The 14673-nt window shown below is 33.8% G+C and overlaps 3 protein-coding genes across 11 annotated transcripts in view; 2 read left to right on the forward strand and 1 right to left on the reverse strand.

Annotated features, from left to right (window-relative positions):
- Positions 1 to 3131, forward strand: part of LOC107482072 (probable CDP-diacylglycerol--inositol 3-phosphatidyltransferase 2) — a 3946-nt gene extending 815 nt beyond the window's left edge. For both annotated transcript variants that reach the window (XM_016102463.3, XM_016102462.3), the window contains 10 exons: positions 145 to 286; positions 663 to 747; positions 844 to 893; positions 1299 to 1338; positions 1436 to 1480; positions 1572 to 1637; positions 1749 to 1863; positions 1965 to 2021; positions 2124 to 2222; positions 2846 to 3131. In XM_016102463.3, coding sequence (XP_015957949.1) covers positions 208 to 286; positions 663 to 747; positions 844 to 893; positions 1299 to 1338; positions 1436 to 1480; positions 1572 to 1637; positions 1749 to 1863; positions 1965 to 2021; positions 2124 to 2222; positions 2846 to 2905 — 696 coding nt within the window. In that variant the 5' untranslated portion in view covers positions 145 to 207 and the 3' untranslated portion in view covers positions 2906 to 3131. The remainder of the gene's footprint in view (positions 1 to 144; positions 287 to 662; positions 748 to 843; positions 894 to 1298; positions 1339 to 1435; positions 1481 to 1571; positions 1638 to 1748; positions 1864 to 1964; positions 2022 to 2123; positions 2223 to 2845) is intronic.
- A 1655-nt stretch (positions 3132 to 4786) lies between these two features.
- Positions 4787 to 8344, forward strand: LOC107482071 (uncharacterized protein At2g02148). Of its 4 annotated transcripts, none has more exons than XM_016102461.3 (9): positions 4787 to 4922; positions 5191 to 5365; positions 5463 to 5565; positions 5658 to 5990; positions 6097 to 6259; positions 6729 to 6852; positions 7134 to 7190; positions 7479 to 7724; positions 7975 to 8341. In XM_016102461.3, the coding sequence occupies exons 2-9, from the start codon at positions 5192 to 5194 to the stop codon at positions 8074 to 8076; spliced, it is 1302 nt and encodes a 433-aa protein (XP_015957947.1). In that variant the 5' UTR covers positions 4787 to 4922; position 5191; the 3' UTR covers positions 8077 to 8341. The 4 variants fall into 4 exon arrangements, with proteins under 4 accessions (XP_015957947.1, XP_015957945.1, XP_015957946.1 ...); XM_016102459.3 differs by having other exon boundaries at positions 4788 to 4922; positions 5053 to 5365; XM_016102460.3 differs by having other exon boundaries at positions 4795 to 4922; positions 5182 to 5365.
- Positions 8345 to 9074: 730 nt separating this feature from the next.
- Positions 9075 to 13459, reverse strand: LOC107482070 (putative pentatricopeptide repeat-containing protein At2g02150). Of its 5 annotated transcripts, none has more exons than XM_021139456.2 (3): positions 10861 to 13459; positions 10456 to 10619; positions 9075 to 9556 (listed from the first exon to the last, which is right to left on the reverse strand). In XM_021139456.2, exon 1 carries the CDS (start codon positions 13300 to 13302, stop codon positions 11017 to 11019), a length of 2286 nt encoding a protein of 761 aa, XP_020995115.1. In that variant the 5' UTR covers positions 13303 to 13459; the 3' UTR covers positions 9075 to 9556; positions 10456 to 10619; positions 10861 to 11016. The 5 variants fall into 5 exon arrangements, with proteins under 5 accessions (XP_020995115.1, XP_020995111.1, XP_015957940.1 ...); XM_021139452.2 differs by having other exon boundaries at positions 10728 to 13459; XM_016102454.3 differs by having other exon boundaries at positions 9075 to 9585; positions 10728 to 13459.
- Between the last annotated feature and the right edge of the window lie 1214 nt (positions 13460 to 14673).

A 14673-nucleotide genomic window follows, 5' to 3' on the forward strand; every position in this document is an offset into this window, starting at 1 on the left:
TTAATGGGATTTGAGAAAGTTCATTATGTGATAAATTGATGTGTTGGTCTATGAGATGATTTTGTTTCCTTTATTAATCTGTCTTTGAATGAATAGCTATGTTCTAATATGGTTGACTTTTGCATCATGTTCATGTATATGCAGGTGTATATCTGATTTTGCCAATCCTATACTCTTTATTCAACTTTACAATACAAAGAAGCTTCAATGGCCAAGAAACCTGGACCAAAACCTGGATCAAAACCTAGTAAATTGTCTGTGTACCTTTATATTCCTAATATCATAGGTGGGTATTTGATTATTCTATACTATGTTTTGTTCTCTCATGCATAATTACATATTGAAGAAAATATGTTTCAATGCTTGTTAAGTTTGATTAAAATTATGGGAGTCATTCAACTTCGATAAAGGACTCACCAGCAGAATATTGCGGAAAATCTCCACTTACAACCTTTGCCTCATTTGGTTTTTGGAAAACATAAATCCTCGACAACCTTTCCTTGGGGCTTAATTGGATTGTACCATGTGTTTGCAACTGAATTTTCAAGCAAAAGGATGTTACTCAAGGGCAATAGAGTTAAACAAATTTATCTCATGTCTAGAGTCTGCTGTTTGTAATTCATAATGGGTACACTATATTTACCAAGTGTGTGATGATGCAGGATATACCCGGGTTCTTTTAAACTGCTTTGCTTTCCACGTATGTTTTACAAACAAAATATTGTTCTCTATTCTCTATTTTTTCAGGTGGGGTACAATTTTATGCACTTTTTCTAGTTTTGAACCTTCTCTTCTTTAATTCTATGGGATCTGAAGCGTAATCTAGCTATTTTCTGTTGTCAGCTTTGTATGTGATGCTGTGGATGGCTGGGCTGCTCGCAAATTCAATCAAGGTATAATTTCCTGTAGTGGTTATACCAATTTTATTCTGTTATATAATTCTTTGAGGAGTGTTATGTACACATTATCTCTTTCTTGTTCTAGTTAATTGAGAAGGTCATTACAATTTGTTTTGCTCATATGATGGTATTAGTGTTGACTGTTTGTCCTGTACATTGCTTAGCCTTTAGGCAAGAAAGAAAAAGGAGGGGTGATATATGCCATAAGTATAAAGTTTGGGTGAACTGGTATGATTAGACATTGTTTTAGAAGATATTAGGTTCAAAAACTTGGGGGCTTCGTGGCATGCCTTAACCATGGAATGGGACAGCATTTCCTCTTTAGTAACTTGTTTAAAAAGGTAACTATTCTATATAATAAATAAATAACTAAATAGCAATCTTGTTTTCTTGATTCAGTGTCAACCTTCGGAGCTGTTCTGGACATGGTTACGGACAGGTTTCTCTCTCTCTCAAGCCAAAGAATGTGTTGTTATAGTTCTTTACATTGTTTGATTTTTGTGTTATTTGAATTAATGTGGCTTCCTTAATATCAGAATTAGCACTGCTTGTCTACTTGTTGTTCTTTCCCAAGTTTACAAGTAAGAGTTTTCTCCTTTTTAACTGTTCATCATTTGCTGTCATTTAAGCATGGGCTTGTAAACCTGACTTTTATGGTGAATTTGTGTAAAGGCCTGGCTTAGTCTTCTTGTCCTTGCTAGCTTTAGATATTGCTAGCCACTGGCTTCAAATGTACAGGTAATGCATGTAAACTTTGTGCTTTTTCCCCCCTCTATGCAAATTTTATGATTCTGCATTTGCAGGTTTGATTTGATGGAGTTCTTTAGCTGTGTTTTATTTTAAATGCAGCACTTTCTTGATGGGCAAGGCTAGTCATAAAGATGTAAAAGACAGTAGTAACTGGCTTTTCAGGTTATACTATGGCAATAGGATGTTTATGGCTTACTGTTGTGTCTCATGTGAGGTAACTGTAATACTGTCTCCTTGAAATTTATTTATTTTATTTAACTTTTGTGAAAAATGTTTTTAATTATATTTTTTGTTCTTATCCTTTATATTCTGCAGGTTCTTTACTTAATCCTGTTTTATCTTTCGGAGAATCATACAGAGAAATTAATGGATGTAAGTGCTCTCAGTGACTCATAAATGTTGTTAGACTATCTTAGGATGACTAGAAGGTTCTGTTAGATCATCTGTTCTCAATTGTCTTTTATTTTATTTCAGGTTTTAGCAACAAATCTGCAGAAGATATCAATACTCTCTTTTCTAATCGCAACAAGTTTAGTTGGATGCACAATCAAGCAGCTTACCAATGTCATTCAGGTTTGTATATGATTCATTTATGCAAGATATTCATATGGTGGTTGAAATTTTTTTATATTGTTTGGTTTGGAATATTCTTTTAAGCATCGCAATTATGGAAGATTTGGAGGTTTCAAAAGTTTTCAAAAAAATTCTTTCTACCACCACATGTAAACAGGTTTTGTGGTTTGCCCGTACAAAATTTTCGAAGTGGAGTCCAATCAAGTCTTAGTTATGTATCATGTAGCAAATGTTGACATCGGTTCAGTTTGCACTTTGCAGTAGGCTTGAAGTTAATATCTAGGATTGACAATAATCTGAATGTAATTTGGATGCAGCATATATTTAGTTATTAGCAAGTTTAGTTTATCCTCAGAACACACATGCTTAACTTTAGATGTATGAACATGAGTGAGTAACTTTACCTGATAATGTTTTAAATTAATAGTTACTAGTTGACCTAGATAGTTTAGATGTTATCAGTCTAGTCATAAACAGAAAGTTCTGGAATTGATTTATTAGTTAACTTGCACTTATTTCCAATTCCAACGAGCATGCATGTGAATATGTGAAGCTTCTCTTCTGATGTTTTAGTTGTCAATTAGTTTAAATCCCTGAAATCTGCCACAAAACCCTTGTTTCAGCTGAAGACAGCAGCAGATGCATGTGTGCTTTATGACATCGACAAAAAACACAAGCAGTGATGTTCCATCCATAGCTATGAATCTCTTGCCTTTGCCATTTATCGAGTTTGAGCTCAGTGTAACTAGACTACTAATACAGAAATAGTATCGTAAATGTAGTTGAGTTTAGATTGCCTTTAATTTTAATTATTTGTAATTAAAGAAATAGAGAAGTGGTGAGGTGAATTAGAGAAGCTGTCAGGTTGTAAGCAATTCTTATAACACGGTGTTCATTGCATTTTTGATACTTTTTTGAGTACTCATTTCTCCAATCACCTTTCACAGTTTCCCATTTTAACTTGATGCAAGGTTCTCAGGTTTTAGAAAAAATAAACAAAATAAAATTAGAATCCTTAATATCGAATTAATATTAAATTTAGTCCTAAAAAAATCAACTTCACATTGGTTTGATTTTTGTAGTAATTTTTTGCTGATATATCATAGTTAAGAATATGATCCATGACAAACATGAACTGGATGGACACAATGGAACAAAAGTTTTCGAAAAGTTGATTGTAAGCTTTAATAATAATTTTTCTTAGGATTTGTTGGTGTATAAACTTAGAAAGTTCAGAGATAATTTGGGGATTTGGCAAAATTATGGAGTGGAAAGATAATTTATATATATAATTTAATAAAAATATTATTTATACACTAAAATTAATCATTAAATTTACTTATTATGTATTTTTATTCAAATATATGTATAATTTAATATATTTTAAGAATAAAATATGCTTTTTATTCTAACGTTTTTGAAATTTTTTAAAATTATTTCTGACGTTAATTTGATTTAATTTTATCTTTTAACGTATGAAATAGTTTTAATTTTATCTCATCATATTTTGAATAGTTAACTATTAATCAATTTTTTTTTTAAATTTTAACCCCAATAAAAAATCCTAATTTCAAATACCCACCATTTCAGCATTTCTATCACTCTAACCGTCACTTTCAATCCCTCAAGAGTCACTCTCATCAATATTTTAAAATTGATGAATTATTGATTATAGTGACAGTGAGGGAGTCATTTTGAGTATTAATTCTAATAAATATATTATAGAATAATGTATCGTTTTTGTCTTTAATATTTGTGGTAAGTTTTAAAGTTGTTCCTAATATTTAAATCGTTCTATTTAAGTCTCTAATATTTCAAAATTGTCTCAATGTTGTCCTGCTGTTAGTGATCTATTAACAGAATTGATGGCAAGATAAAATTGAAACAATTTTAAAACGTTAAAGACTTAAATAGGGCGAAAACGTTGGAGACTTAATTATTTACAGTAAAAAAAATTGATATTATTGAAGGATAAAATTAAAATTTATCTTAAAATTAAAAATAAAATTTAACTAAATTAAATATTAAAAAATTTTGGTACATTAGAGACAAAATGTATAATTTATATTTTATTGTATATGTACTACATTTTTTTTTTTCCACAAGTTTATGTACTAATTATTCTATATACATGTCATGATGAGTAAAAATTTTTAAAAGTAAAATTTTAAAAGATAAATTTATTTAGAATGAAAGTAATGCGATTAAATGTAATTTATTTAGATATTATTAAAAAATAATTGAATAACTACCTACTGTAAAAAATTGATATTATTGAAGGATATATTTTTTTAAAAATAAAATATTATTTTATTTCTAATATTTTTGTTCTATTTAAATTTTTAATATTTTAAAATTATTTTAATTTTGTCTTACAATTAATTATGTGAATGAATCTCTAATGGTAAAATAATATTAAAAAAAATTTAAAATATTAAAAATTTAAATAAAATAATATAAATATTAAAAACAACTTTATTACTTACTCCAAATAATATTAAGACAAAAACAATAATTTAATCTACATTATACATAGCAAGGAAAAAACCGAAACAGAAAGAAGGGAGGAGCTAAGGAGGTGGGTCAACAGGGGGTGTGTGTAAAACTCTCAAACTAAAACCACAAGTAAAGGTTGGGTGGACTGTGGAGCGGAGAGTCGGAGTTAGGCTTGGGTACTGCTTCGAGCTTCAGAAACCTCAGGTATGGTCTCAACCTCAGCTTTGGACTCCTCCCTTCTTTTTTGTTTTTTTCCTTCTCCCTCCGTATAGCCGTTAAATCTCTCTCTCCTCTCTCTCTCTCTCTCCATGGCTTCTCTCCAACCCATTTTCAGTGATCACCATCACCTTCATCTGCACACGCATGAGCAACTGCTTCATTCACAACAACAATCACCACCACAATCTCTTCCACCTCCTCCATTTCACTTCAAACTGATTCTTAATTATTATTATTGAAAAAGAAAATACAGAATGGGGACTAGGGTTCCGGTGCAGCACTACAACCTCAATTCACCCTCTTCCTTCATCGAGAGTCCCCTCCACGTTCTCAACGCTGTCGACGCCAGAACCGCCGCACCCTCCCCCATTGACCACATCGCCGCCCCCACCCCGGACCCCACCACACACGATTCTGCTGCTGCCGTCGTGAGTGCTGCTCCACTTTTCTTCACTTTCTCTGCATTGCATTCAAGAATAAAAAATAAGAAACTTTTCATTCGGTTTCTTCTCACTATTCTTGTAGGACTGCATGAACGAGTCCCATAGGAGTTGTTTTGACGAGGATCGCTCAAGTCTGGAGACTAACGAGTCTTCCAGGGGCACTTATGATATCTTAACCATTGAGGGTAAAATCATGTAGCTTTTGGTTTGCTAAATTAGATTCTGTGTGGAAATCTTGAGTTTGAGGTGACTGATTTTAGCTCAACTTGGAGGTTAGATGTTTCGCCTATAGAGACAGCAAGGGCGAGGTTTCTGCAAATAGTTGTGGATCATTTTATCGATGATCATGTGATTGAAGTGGCTGATTCAGAGGCTGATTATTCCGGCCAAGACAAGCTGGATAAGAGAAGGAACAGGGAGATACAGTATGAAGGGGACCCGAATTTTGCTCTGCCTTTGATGTATGTGGCCAATATGTATGAGACTTTAGTGAATGATGTTAATATGAGGCTTGCTTCCTTGAATGGTATTCGCGAGAAGACGATTGGGGTAGCCCTTGAAGCAGCTGGTGGTTTGTATAGAAGACTGGCTAAGAAGTTTCCTAAAAAAGGTTAAATGATAATAATTATTATAATAACTTTTACCCTTTGCATTCGGAAGAAATTTGGTTGATAGCTCCCTCTTTTGTGCAATTAACAAGGGTTGCTCCTTCACAGGACCGCGTACATATAAGAGAAGAGAATTGGCAACTTCTATGGAAACAAGGACAAGGTTCCCAGAACTAGTTATACAAGAAGAGAAGCGAGTTCGTTTTGTGGTAGTTAATGGTTTGAAAGTTGTTGAGAAACCAAATACCATGTCAATTGATGATGCTGAATGGTAAGCTGAGTGTTGTAGTGTTCATTTTGTCTTTCCTTCTATATTCTTTTAACTGCGCCAGGGCCTTCCTGGATGTGAAGTTTTATATAGGTAAAAGTGCATAATAATATTTGTTTTTCCCTTAGCAGAATATCTGTTTTTGGTTCATTCAAGCATTAATGTGCTTTCCCTCACTCTAATTCCTTTAAAAATTGGATGTATAGAACAATTGCAATAGAATAAATTGATAAATTCACGTGGTGGCATTATCTTGTAGGAAATGTAGGTTTTCTTTGCAATTTTAAGAAAGTATATTTATGATGATGTTGGATCTGCTGATAATTTGCTTCTACTGTTTTGAATGTTGATTATTGCTTTATTCTGAAGCTGCTGACAAGTCTAATATGAAAAATGATAAACTTAAGAATGAGCATTTGTTTGAGCCTTCAGGGAGTGCACACTTGGTTTGATTTGTTTTGATCGTTTTTAGGTTTAAGAGATTGACAGGTCGGAATGAAGTAGCTATCTCAGCTGATGACTACAAATTTTATTCTCCAAGACACAAGTTTCGGCGTGCTGCATCAATTTCACTTTCCAATATCCCTGATATCCCTGTAAGTATGATGTGCCTCATTTTGGTGAATAAAGTGATCCTTGTAAGATATCCAAAAATATAAGCAACTTCCGACTTTGTTTTTGTTTGCAATGTCTAACTAGCATGCTCTGGCTCTGAACATGATGTGTTTTATCATCTGCTTCCACTATGGTACTGATTGCTGTGTAATGAAACTAATTCTGTTGAGTGTGATTATTCAGAGATTGAATAAATTGTAATTGCTGCAGTTATTTACATTCAAACATTAACTAGTGTTTCATGGTTATGACATGTTAACAGAGTTTCCCTGGAGCTGACAATTCTTCTACATTGACTATTAATCAAGGATTTCGCTCAGTAAGTAAATATATATATGTATGTAGGTATTTGGTTCTTTCGTCTTCAGATTAGATGGTTGGTGATTGCTGTATCTTTTCTTTGGATGGTTATTACATTAAATTTAAGTATCTTCTCTTGTATCATATATAAACTATAGTTTGATTGTGCTACATGTTGCTTTGGTTGTGCTTGGATGGATCTTGATTCTCGGGCTTTTTTTTTTCCCTTGCCTTTTCTTTTTTATATATTTTATGGGAGCATCAACATAACATCGGAACTTTTTTTTCCTGACCACAAAATCAACAGCAGACCCCGACCAAACATCACTTGCAATCATTGCCACATCAACCTCAGTTTCACGCAGTTCTCCAGAACAATCAAGCTATGCACCAAAGTCCGCATGCAGGGCCCTATTCCCATAACCATCAAAGTGGTCCGCCGTCCCACCTGTCGGAAATATCTCATGCTCACCAACCAACATCAATATCCCAACACATGAATTGCTTACAACCACTCACAGGTGGCCATGTTGGAGGACGCTTGCACATGCTGGTAAGCTTATTTGATGGTGAAACTTCTTTTTATCAGATGAGAATTCTGACTTCTTTTTTCCACCTCCAAGACCTAGTAGACAAACTAATGCATGTCATTCTGTGTAATTTATCTTATTGCTGGAGTCTGGGCTAGTACTCACTACTCAGCTTCTAAATTGTGTGCTCCGATGTCTATCTTTGAGATACTTGAGCATGATAAGTGCTTCATCATCATTTTGCTCATTTATATCATGTTGCTTATGGTGCAGCCACCAACCCCTGCAAAATATTGTGATGAATGTGGGGCTCCATATCTGAGGGAAACATCCAAGTTTTGTTCTGAGTGTGGTTCAAAGAGGTTAGGAATCTGAACAAGTTTTGCTAGTTCATTGACAAACTTGGGCTGATCACTGGTAGCATCTTTACATTTCAAGTGAGTTAGCTTAATAGGTAGAAAAGAGTGCAGATTTCACTTGATAGCTCATAGGTGTAATCCGAGTAAATCTTTGTAGATATCTGTATTGGGTTTGGCTTTTTGATGTAAGTTGTAACAGAATGTTCAGAAATGACAAAATGGCAAGTTATCATACAAAGAATCCAAGTGTACTCTAGCAATTATTGCTGATTTAGCAGTTCAAGTTCTATCTTCTATGAAGTTCTATTTTGGTTGTTTTCGTCAATCAAAAAGTGAAAAAACTACTATGGATATTGGATGGTACAGTGATAAACAATGTTGACTGGTTTGGAAATCTAAAAATTTGGTTTGTTGAAATGGTTTCAAAGATGGCTTAACAGAAGCAAGCGCGGCGGCTCGAACAGAAATATAAGAGATGATGACCCAAAAAATTCGTTTTAGATAATTTTCTTTAACCAAACAATAACTTTTCATAACCATATAAAGTAAACTACAACCCAAGGTGATACATACATTTTTACATTTTCCTTTCACGAGGATGACTGTTCCTTCCAAATTATATCCCAGATTATTCTCATAATGTTCTTTCAATTTCTTAATTAATAGAAGATATATCATTATTTCAATATACTAATATTATTTGATATCATCCATGGTTTTCATAATTAATACTGCTCCACATGTATTAATTTAAGGGTATGCTATAGCACATCATTAACCGACCACCATGAGCTCAACTATAATTATTGTCCCACATAGCTTTTAAGTTTGCACTTATCTCTCCACTTGTCTATTACTCGCAGGCCACCATCATTTCCATCCTATTTAATGCCATCTATTATTTCCGTGTCGATTATTCGCATTATTGTTAGAATAAAATTATTGTCAGTTGTAGTCCATATAAATCACCATTCCCTGCAGGGTCACTGTATCCATATGTTGAATGAGGCAAGAAATTCTATGAAATTATTATTTATCATTATATGATGATGCAATATACAAAGAAACAAATAGCTGTTACAATAGTGTTGCTGTTGCACCTTGTAAAACTTTGTTACAACTCTTTTCCCAAGTTTCTATCTATTTATGTATCTATCATGAATCCATTTAAATGAAACAACCTATCCTCCTCTTCAATGCTACTCTCAAACAAAAATGTAAAAATGTATGTATCTACCTATAATGGCCAATCAGCAATTTTATGAACCTGAAATCTGTTGTGACTGTGTGTGATTGCTAGGTTACAAGATTGGGAAGAGAACCTGAGAAGCCTGATCAGTCAATCCATTAGGAAGGTCCACCACAAATTTATTGAAAGAGACCCTTTTGAATCACTTCAGTATAACAAAGCCTATCCATGGCATTAAGATGAAAAGTTCACTAGGAGGAATAACACACAAGATCATGAAAACTGAAAAAAGCTCCTCAGCTTCAACCTGATGATAAAGTACAACCTCTTATTAGCCTGTTGTCATAAACAAAGAGGTGGTTTTACAAATTGCATCAAAAGGACCGCACATAACACAGAATATCATTTATGCAGTATGACATACATTTTCTCAAGTAAATATGTTTTTCCTTCACAATATCTATATTCATAATTATGATGGAGAAAATGCCAATTCAAACAGATTACAGAAGTAAAGAACTGTACAGCAAACCAGCACTCATCAAAAAGATAGTTGCACTTTTGGAAACAATAGCTTTTTGAAGGCCATAGCCATAAAAGGAAAAGCAATTAACAATTTCAGTAAAATAAGCACCAACAACTGCTTATAAACTCTTTGCATGTATACTCCATTACTAGCATATAAACTCGTGAATTTCAATACCATAATGTTACACTATTTCAATAGGTTTGGTCCTTGTGCTATCTGTTGTCAATTCCTAGTCAGTCCACGGATTTTGACTTCATAATAGAAGACAAGAAACGGTAAAACAATACTCCAGTCATAATTGCAAAACTACCAATGAAATTTTTATTTAATGAGGGTGCCCTTTTTAGGAGACTTACTTCCCCAGGTCCCTTTTCAGGATTAAATTCTGAAATATGAGCGACAATTCTTGTAAATACAGCATCTATGCTATATTACTCACCTATTTATTCCAGGTTCCAGCTATTATTGTAGCTTTAGAGCTATTTAACCTATTTATTCCAGCTCTTACCATAGCTTTGTATTTCTGTCTTATTCTTCACCTATTTATTCCAGCTCGTATTATAACTTTGAAATCTAAACCATCACCAATATCTGATGAAGAAATTAGATGTAAATTACCAGACTTGATGTGTTCACATTAATATATTAACTAAAATGCTAATAGAAGTATCAAGCACCTTCTGCATGTATGCAGTGAAGAAAAGCATCCAATATGACTGAACTCCTCTACATCTTTTGTGCAAGTGATTTGTTGTTCTGACAATTCTTGCAGGATCACTTCTTGAGATCAATGAGACTAGAAGCCTAGTTCAATTTCATAACAGGCCTAAAAGTGTTTGCGCTGCAACAGAATGAATGAGCCTATAAGTTGAATGAAGTCCATCAAATATATAAATTGGCAAGAAAATAACAAATCTAAGTATATATAAGAACAAAGTCTAATACCTACAATTAAAATCTTTATCAAGCACCAAGGGAAATAAAATATCTTCAAATTAGGAAAGCATCATGTCATGGTAAGCTTGATAATCTCATTCATATATGAACACTGAAATGCAAGATTCAGAAACTGTAGGATTTACGTCATCATGAGAAAATGAGTGCCTCGAAAATGCATCAATTGGAATTGGCCATTGTCATTATAAAATGAAGAACCAAATTCATTCCAATCAAACCATTGAACTTTGGCCCCTCACATAAGGAACTGGAAACCAGTTATGTAAAATACATTTGCCTTCTCAAGTGCACACAGAGGGAACACTTATATCAAGAGTCGAAGCAATTAGTCCCCTACACATCATATCATTATGAAGTGCCTTAGCTTCATTATTGTCTCCTATCTGATAATATCTCCTCAGCAGACAAATAAGAAGAACCTCATCAGGAATGATACCCTTTTCAAGCATCTCATAAAGAAATGACTTAGCTTGCTGCAATTGACCACAACGAGAAAAACCCGAGACAAGTGAAGTATAAGCATGCAGGTCTAACTCCATACCCATTTCCACCATTCTATTTTGCACTCTCAAAGCTTCTTGAGGATTTCCCTGCTTCAGATTCCCATCAATCAAAGCAGTGTAAACTAATTTATCTGGACTGATTCCCTTATCCAGCATTTCATTGAACAGCTTATTGGCTGCTTCAACAAAACCATTTTTATAAAGTCCATCAATTAGAGCAGTATAAATCATTATATTCGGTTGCAGACCAATGCTAGTCATGCATCCAAAGTAATTAACAGCCTGCTCAACTAATCCCTTCTTGCACAAACCATCTATTAGAGCACCAAATGTTACAACTGTTGCTTTGATACCCGATTCCTGCATTTCATGTAAAATATTTACTGCTTCTGTGGTTTTCCCAGCTTTAAGATATCCATCCATAATGGTTGTTTGTGTATAACTATTTGCAGTCAGACCAGACTCCATCATCTCACGTATTACGGCTTCAGATTCTTGTATCTTATTCTGGCTGCAAAGGCTCCATATTCTGGTTCCGTACAGCAAAAGATCTGGTTTGAAGTCTTTCTTGTTCATTTCCTCTAAAATATCCTTGGCATTTTCTAGCATCTTAGCCTTAATATATCCATGAAAAAGGGCAGTATAGGTTTGCTGATTAGGAGCCACTCCAGCTTTCAACAAGGCCTTAAATAATTCCTCGGCTTCTTTCATTCTGCCATCTTCACAGAGGCCATCCAGCAATGCAGTGTGTGTGACAACATTTAGATCAAGTCCAGCCTGCAACATCTCATTTGCCAGTTTGAATGCTTCATCCAAATCACCGATTTTACAATTTGCATCAATCAGAGATGTATAAGTAAATTCATTGGGTTGAAGACCAACACGTATCATGTCAACAAAAAATTTCATTGCTTCTAGCATCATGCCAGCCTTGCAAAATGCATCAATTAGAGTACTGTACGTTACAACATTTGGTCTTAGCCCTCTTTCCTTCATCTCATGCAAATACTCAAAAGCTTGAGGAATTCTTTCATATTTACAGAAACAATTTATTAAGGAGTTGTAAGTTATGACATCCGGCTCACATCCTGCATCTTTCATTTCCTCAAGTAAACTTATTGCCTCAGCTAAGCAACCTACCTTTCCATACCCATCGATGAGAGAATTATACGTGACTGTGTCTGGTGTAAGACCTGTCTGTTTCATCAGTTTGAAAAAATTCCTAGCAGTTTGTAACTCCCCTTCTTTGGCTAAATAACCTATCACTATATTATATGTATAAACTGAGGGCGAAAGGCCGGCCCCAAGCATGTCATTGAAAAAATTCATTGACGATTTCCCTTTGCCTGACTTTGCAAGTCTATGCAGAAGCTCATTACAAGAACGCACCTTAGGCAAAACCTTGAAGTTTGCCATCTTCAAAAAGCATTGGCTAGCTTCCTCAAGCATTCCCAACTCAACAAAAACACTAAACAAAGTATCAAAAACTCCAAAGCCTGACCTACAAACATTCCTAGTCAACCACAACATATCAAAAAAATCACAACCCGGAAACTCCCCCCTAAGCAAAATCCACTCCCTGATGATTCTCTTTGCATCAAAATAAAATTTCTCACGAAACAAAATATGAGCCAGGATGCAATAAGACTCTGTAGTGTGCCGAAACCCGGTTCGAGTCCCTGCCAACTGGAAAAACCTCAATGCTGATACGGGGTCCCCTTGTAACTTCTCCAAAATTTTAGGCACCAAAACCGGTGCCAATGCAGAATCAAAGATTCTATCAATTAGAGGACTATCCTGTTGTTGCAAGAAACTACGCACTGATTCAGAAGCAATGTCATCAAAAGAAGGTTTTGAGGAAAAAGGGTATCTGATAACACACATAAAACCGGTGAACCAGATGACAGGGCAAGCAAAGTTTGGATTTTGAGATGATGGGGTTGAAGCAGTGAAGATAACAGGAAATGAGTGCGTAGGGTTTTGGTGAAAGAAGTAAGAGAAGGAGCTTACTGAAGGTGAGGCCCTGCGACCGGTGTAGAAGAAGTTGCGGAGGAAAAGCAGCATCTTCGGCTGGGTTTCTCATTTTGGGGTTCTCACTTTAATGAAGTTCATTGCTTTGATTGTAATGGAGATGGTGATGAGAATTCCGTGAGGAGGGAAACGTTTTTAGGGTTTATGATTGGAGATGCCCATTGGCGAGGTTTATGTTATGATGCAGAAGAACAATGACGGAAAAAAATAAAAAAGTGGTGAATTGAAAATATACAAGTAAACTGAAAATTTAATAAACCAATTTAAATCAGATGTGTTTAGAACATCTTTAATGGTAGTTTTAATTTTAATTTTTTTTAAGTTAGAAGTGAAATTTAAATTCATAATTTTTAAGTAAGTATAAAAAAATTATATTTCTAAGATGATATCGATTTTATTTTATCAATAAATTTTAATATAAATTTTAATTTTAGTTAATTTACTCTTTAAAAGTATAAAAAATGATATTTTAAAACACTCTATTAGAGATGTTCTTAAGATTATTATTAATAGAAAATTTTAAATTTTTATTTTACTAAATGTATAATAATTATATTAATTTTAAATTTTATATATTTTTATAAAATTATTTTAATTGATAATTTTATATATAAATTGTAAAATATAGATATGACAGAAATATATTATATAAAAAAATGTAAACACCATATCTTCGATAGATTCCTTCAAATGTAAACATCATATGATCTCTTGTGTAAAAAGATGTAAATATAACAAATCCTTAAAATCTTACCCATATATAAAAATTTGATGTGAGAATGAATATTGTTTGGTGGTTTTTAAATATATATTAAAAAATTAAACAACCAGGGAACAACTGATATTAAAATCTCCAGTGAGAAGTGCTGTATGGGCTCATCATGCAGCCACATGATTAGGGTCATCAAATTAGAGTCTGACCGTTTTTTCTACATCAACTACTCGAATCTTATGAACTTTGCATTAGAAAACGAATAATAATTGCATATAAAGTAACAAAGGTTGTCTCATTAGTCATTACATTATATATGTAGGAGATGGTAATGGAGATTGGAGATGCCTATAAAATAACAAAGTTTTTTTGCTGCATATCGAACCTTTAACTAAACGAGTGAGCTGACCACTCAACCTACTTAATAAATAAGAATTATGAGAAAAAATTTAAAGTTTTAAGCGAAAATGTTTAGGACTAGGAGTAAATGTCCAGATGACATAATAATAATTTATAAAATGAATAGGGATGGGAAAGGAAGTGGACCACAAAAGCATATGATAAGAGGGAGATGAAGCAGTAAACAAAACAGCTGACACTGAGAGAGTACTGTGTATCAGACAACAACTCAACAAGCCTTGTGTTCGCTTCCATCTCTCTCTCTCTTCATTGCAAGTTGAGACACAAAACAA

Source organism: Arachis duranensis, chromosome 3 (assembly GCF_000817695.3).
Source record: "Arachis duranensis cultivar V14167 chromosome 3, aradu.V14167.gnm2.J7QH, whole genome shotgun sequence".
NCBI classification, from domain to species: domain Eukaryota; kingdom Viridiplantae; phylum Streptophyta; class Magnoliopsida; order Fabales; family Fabaceae; genus Arachis; species Arachis duranensis.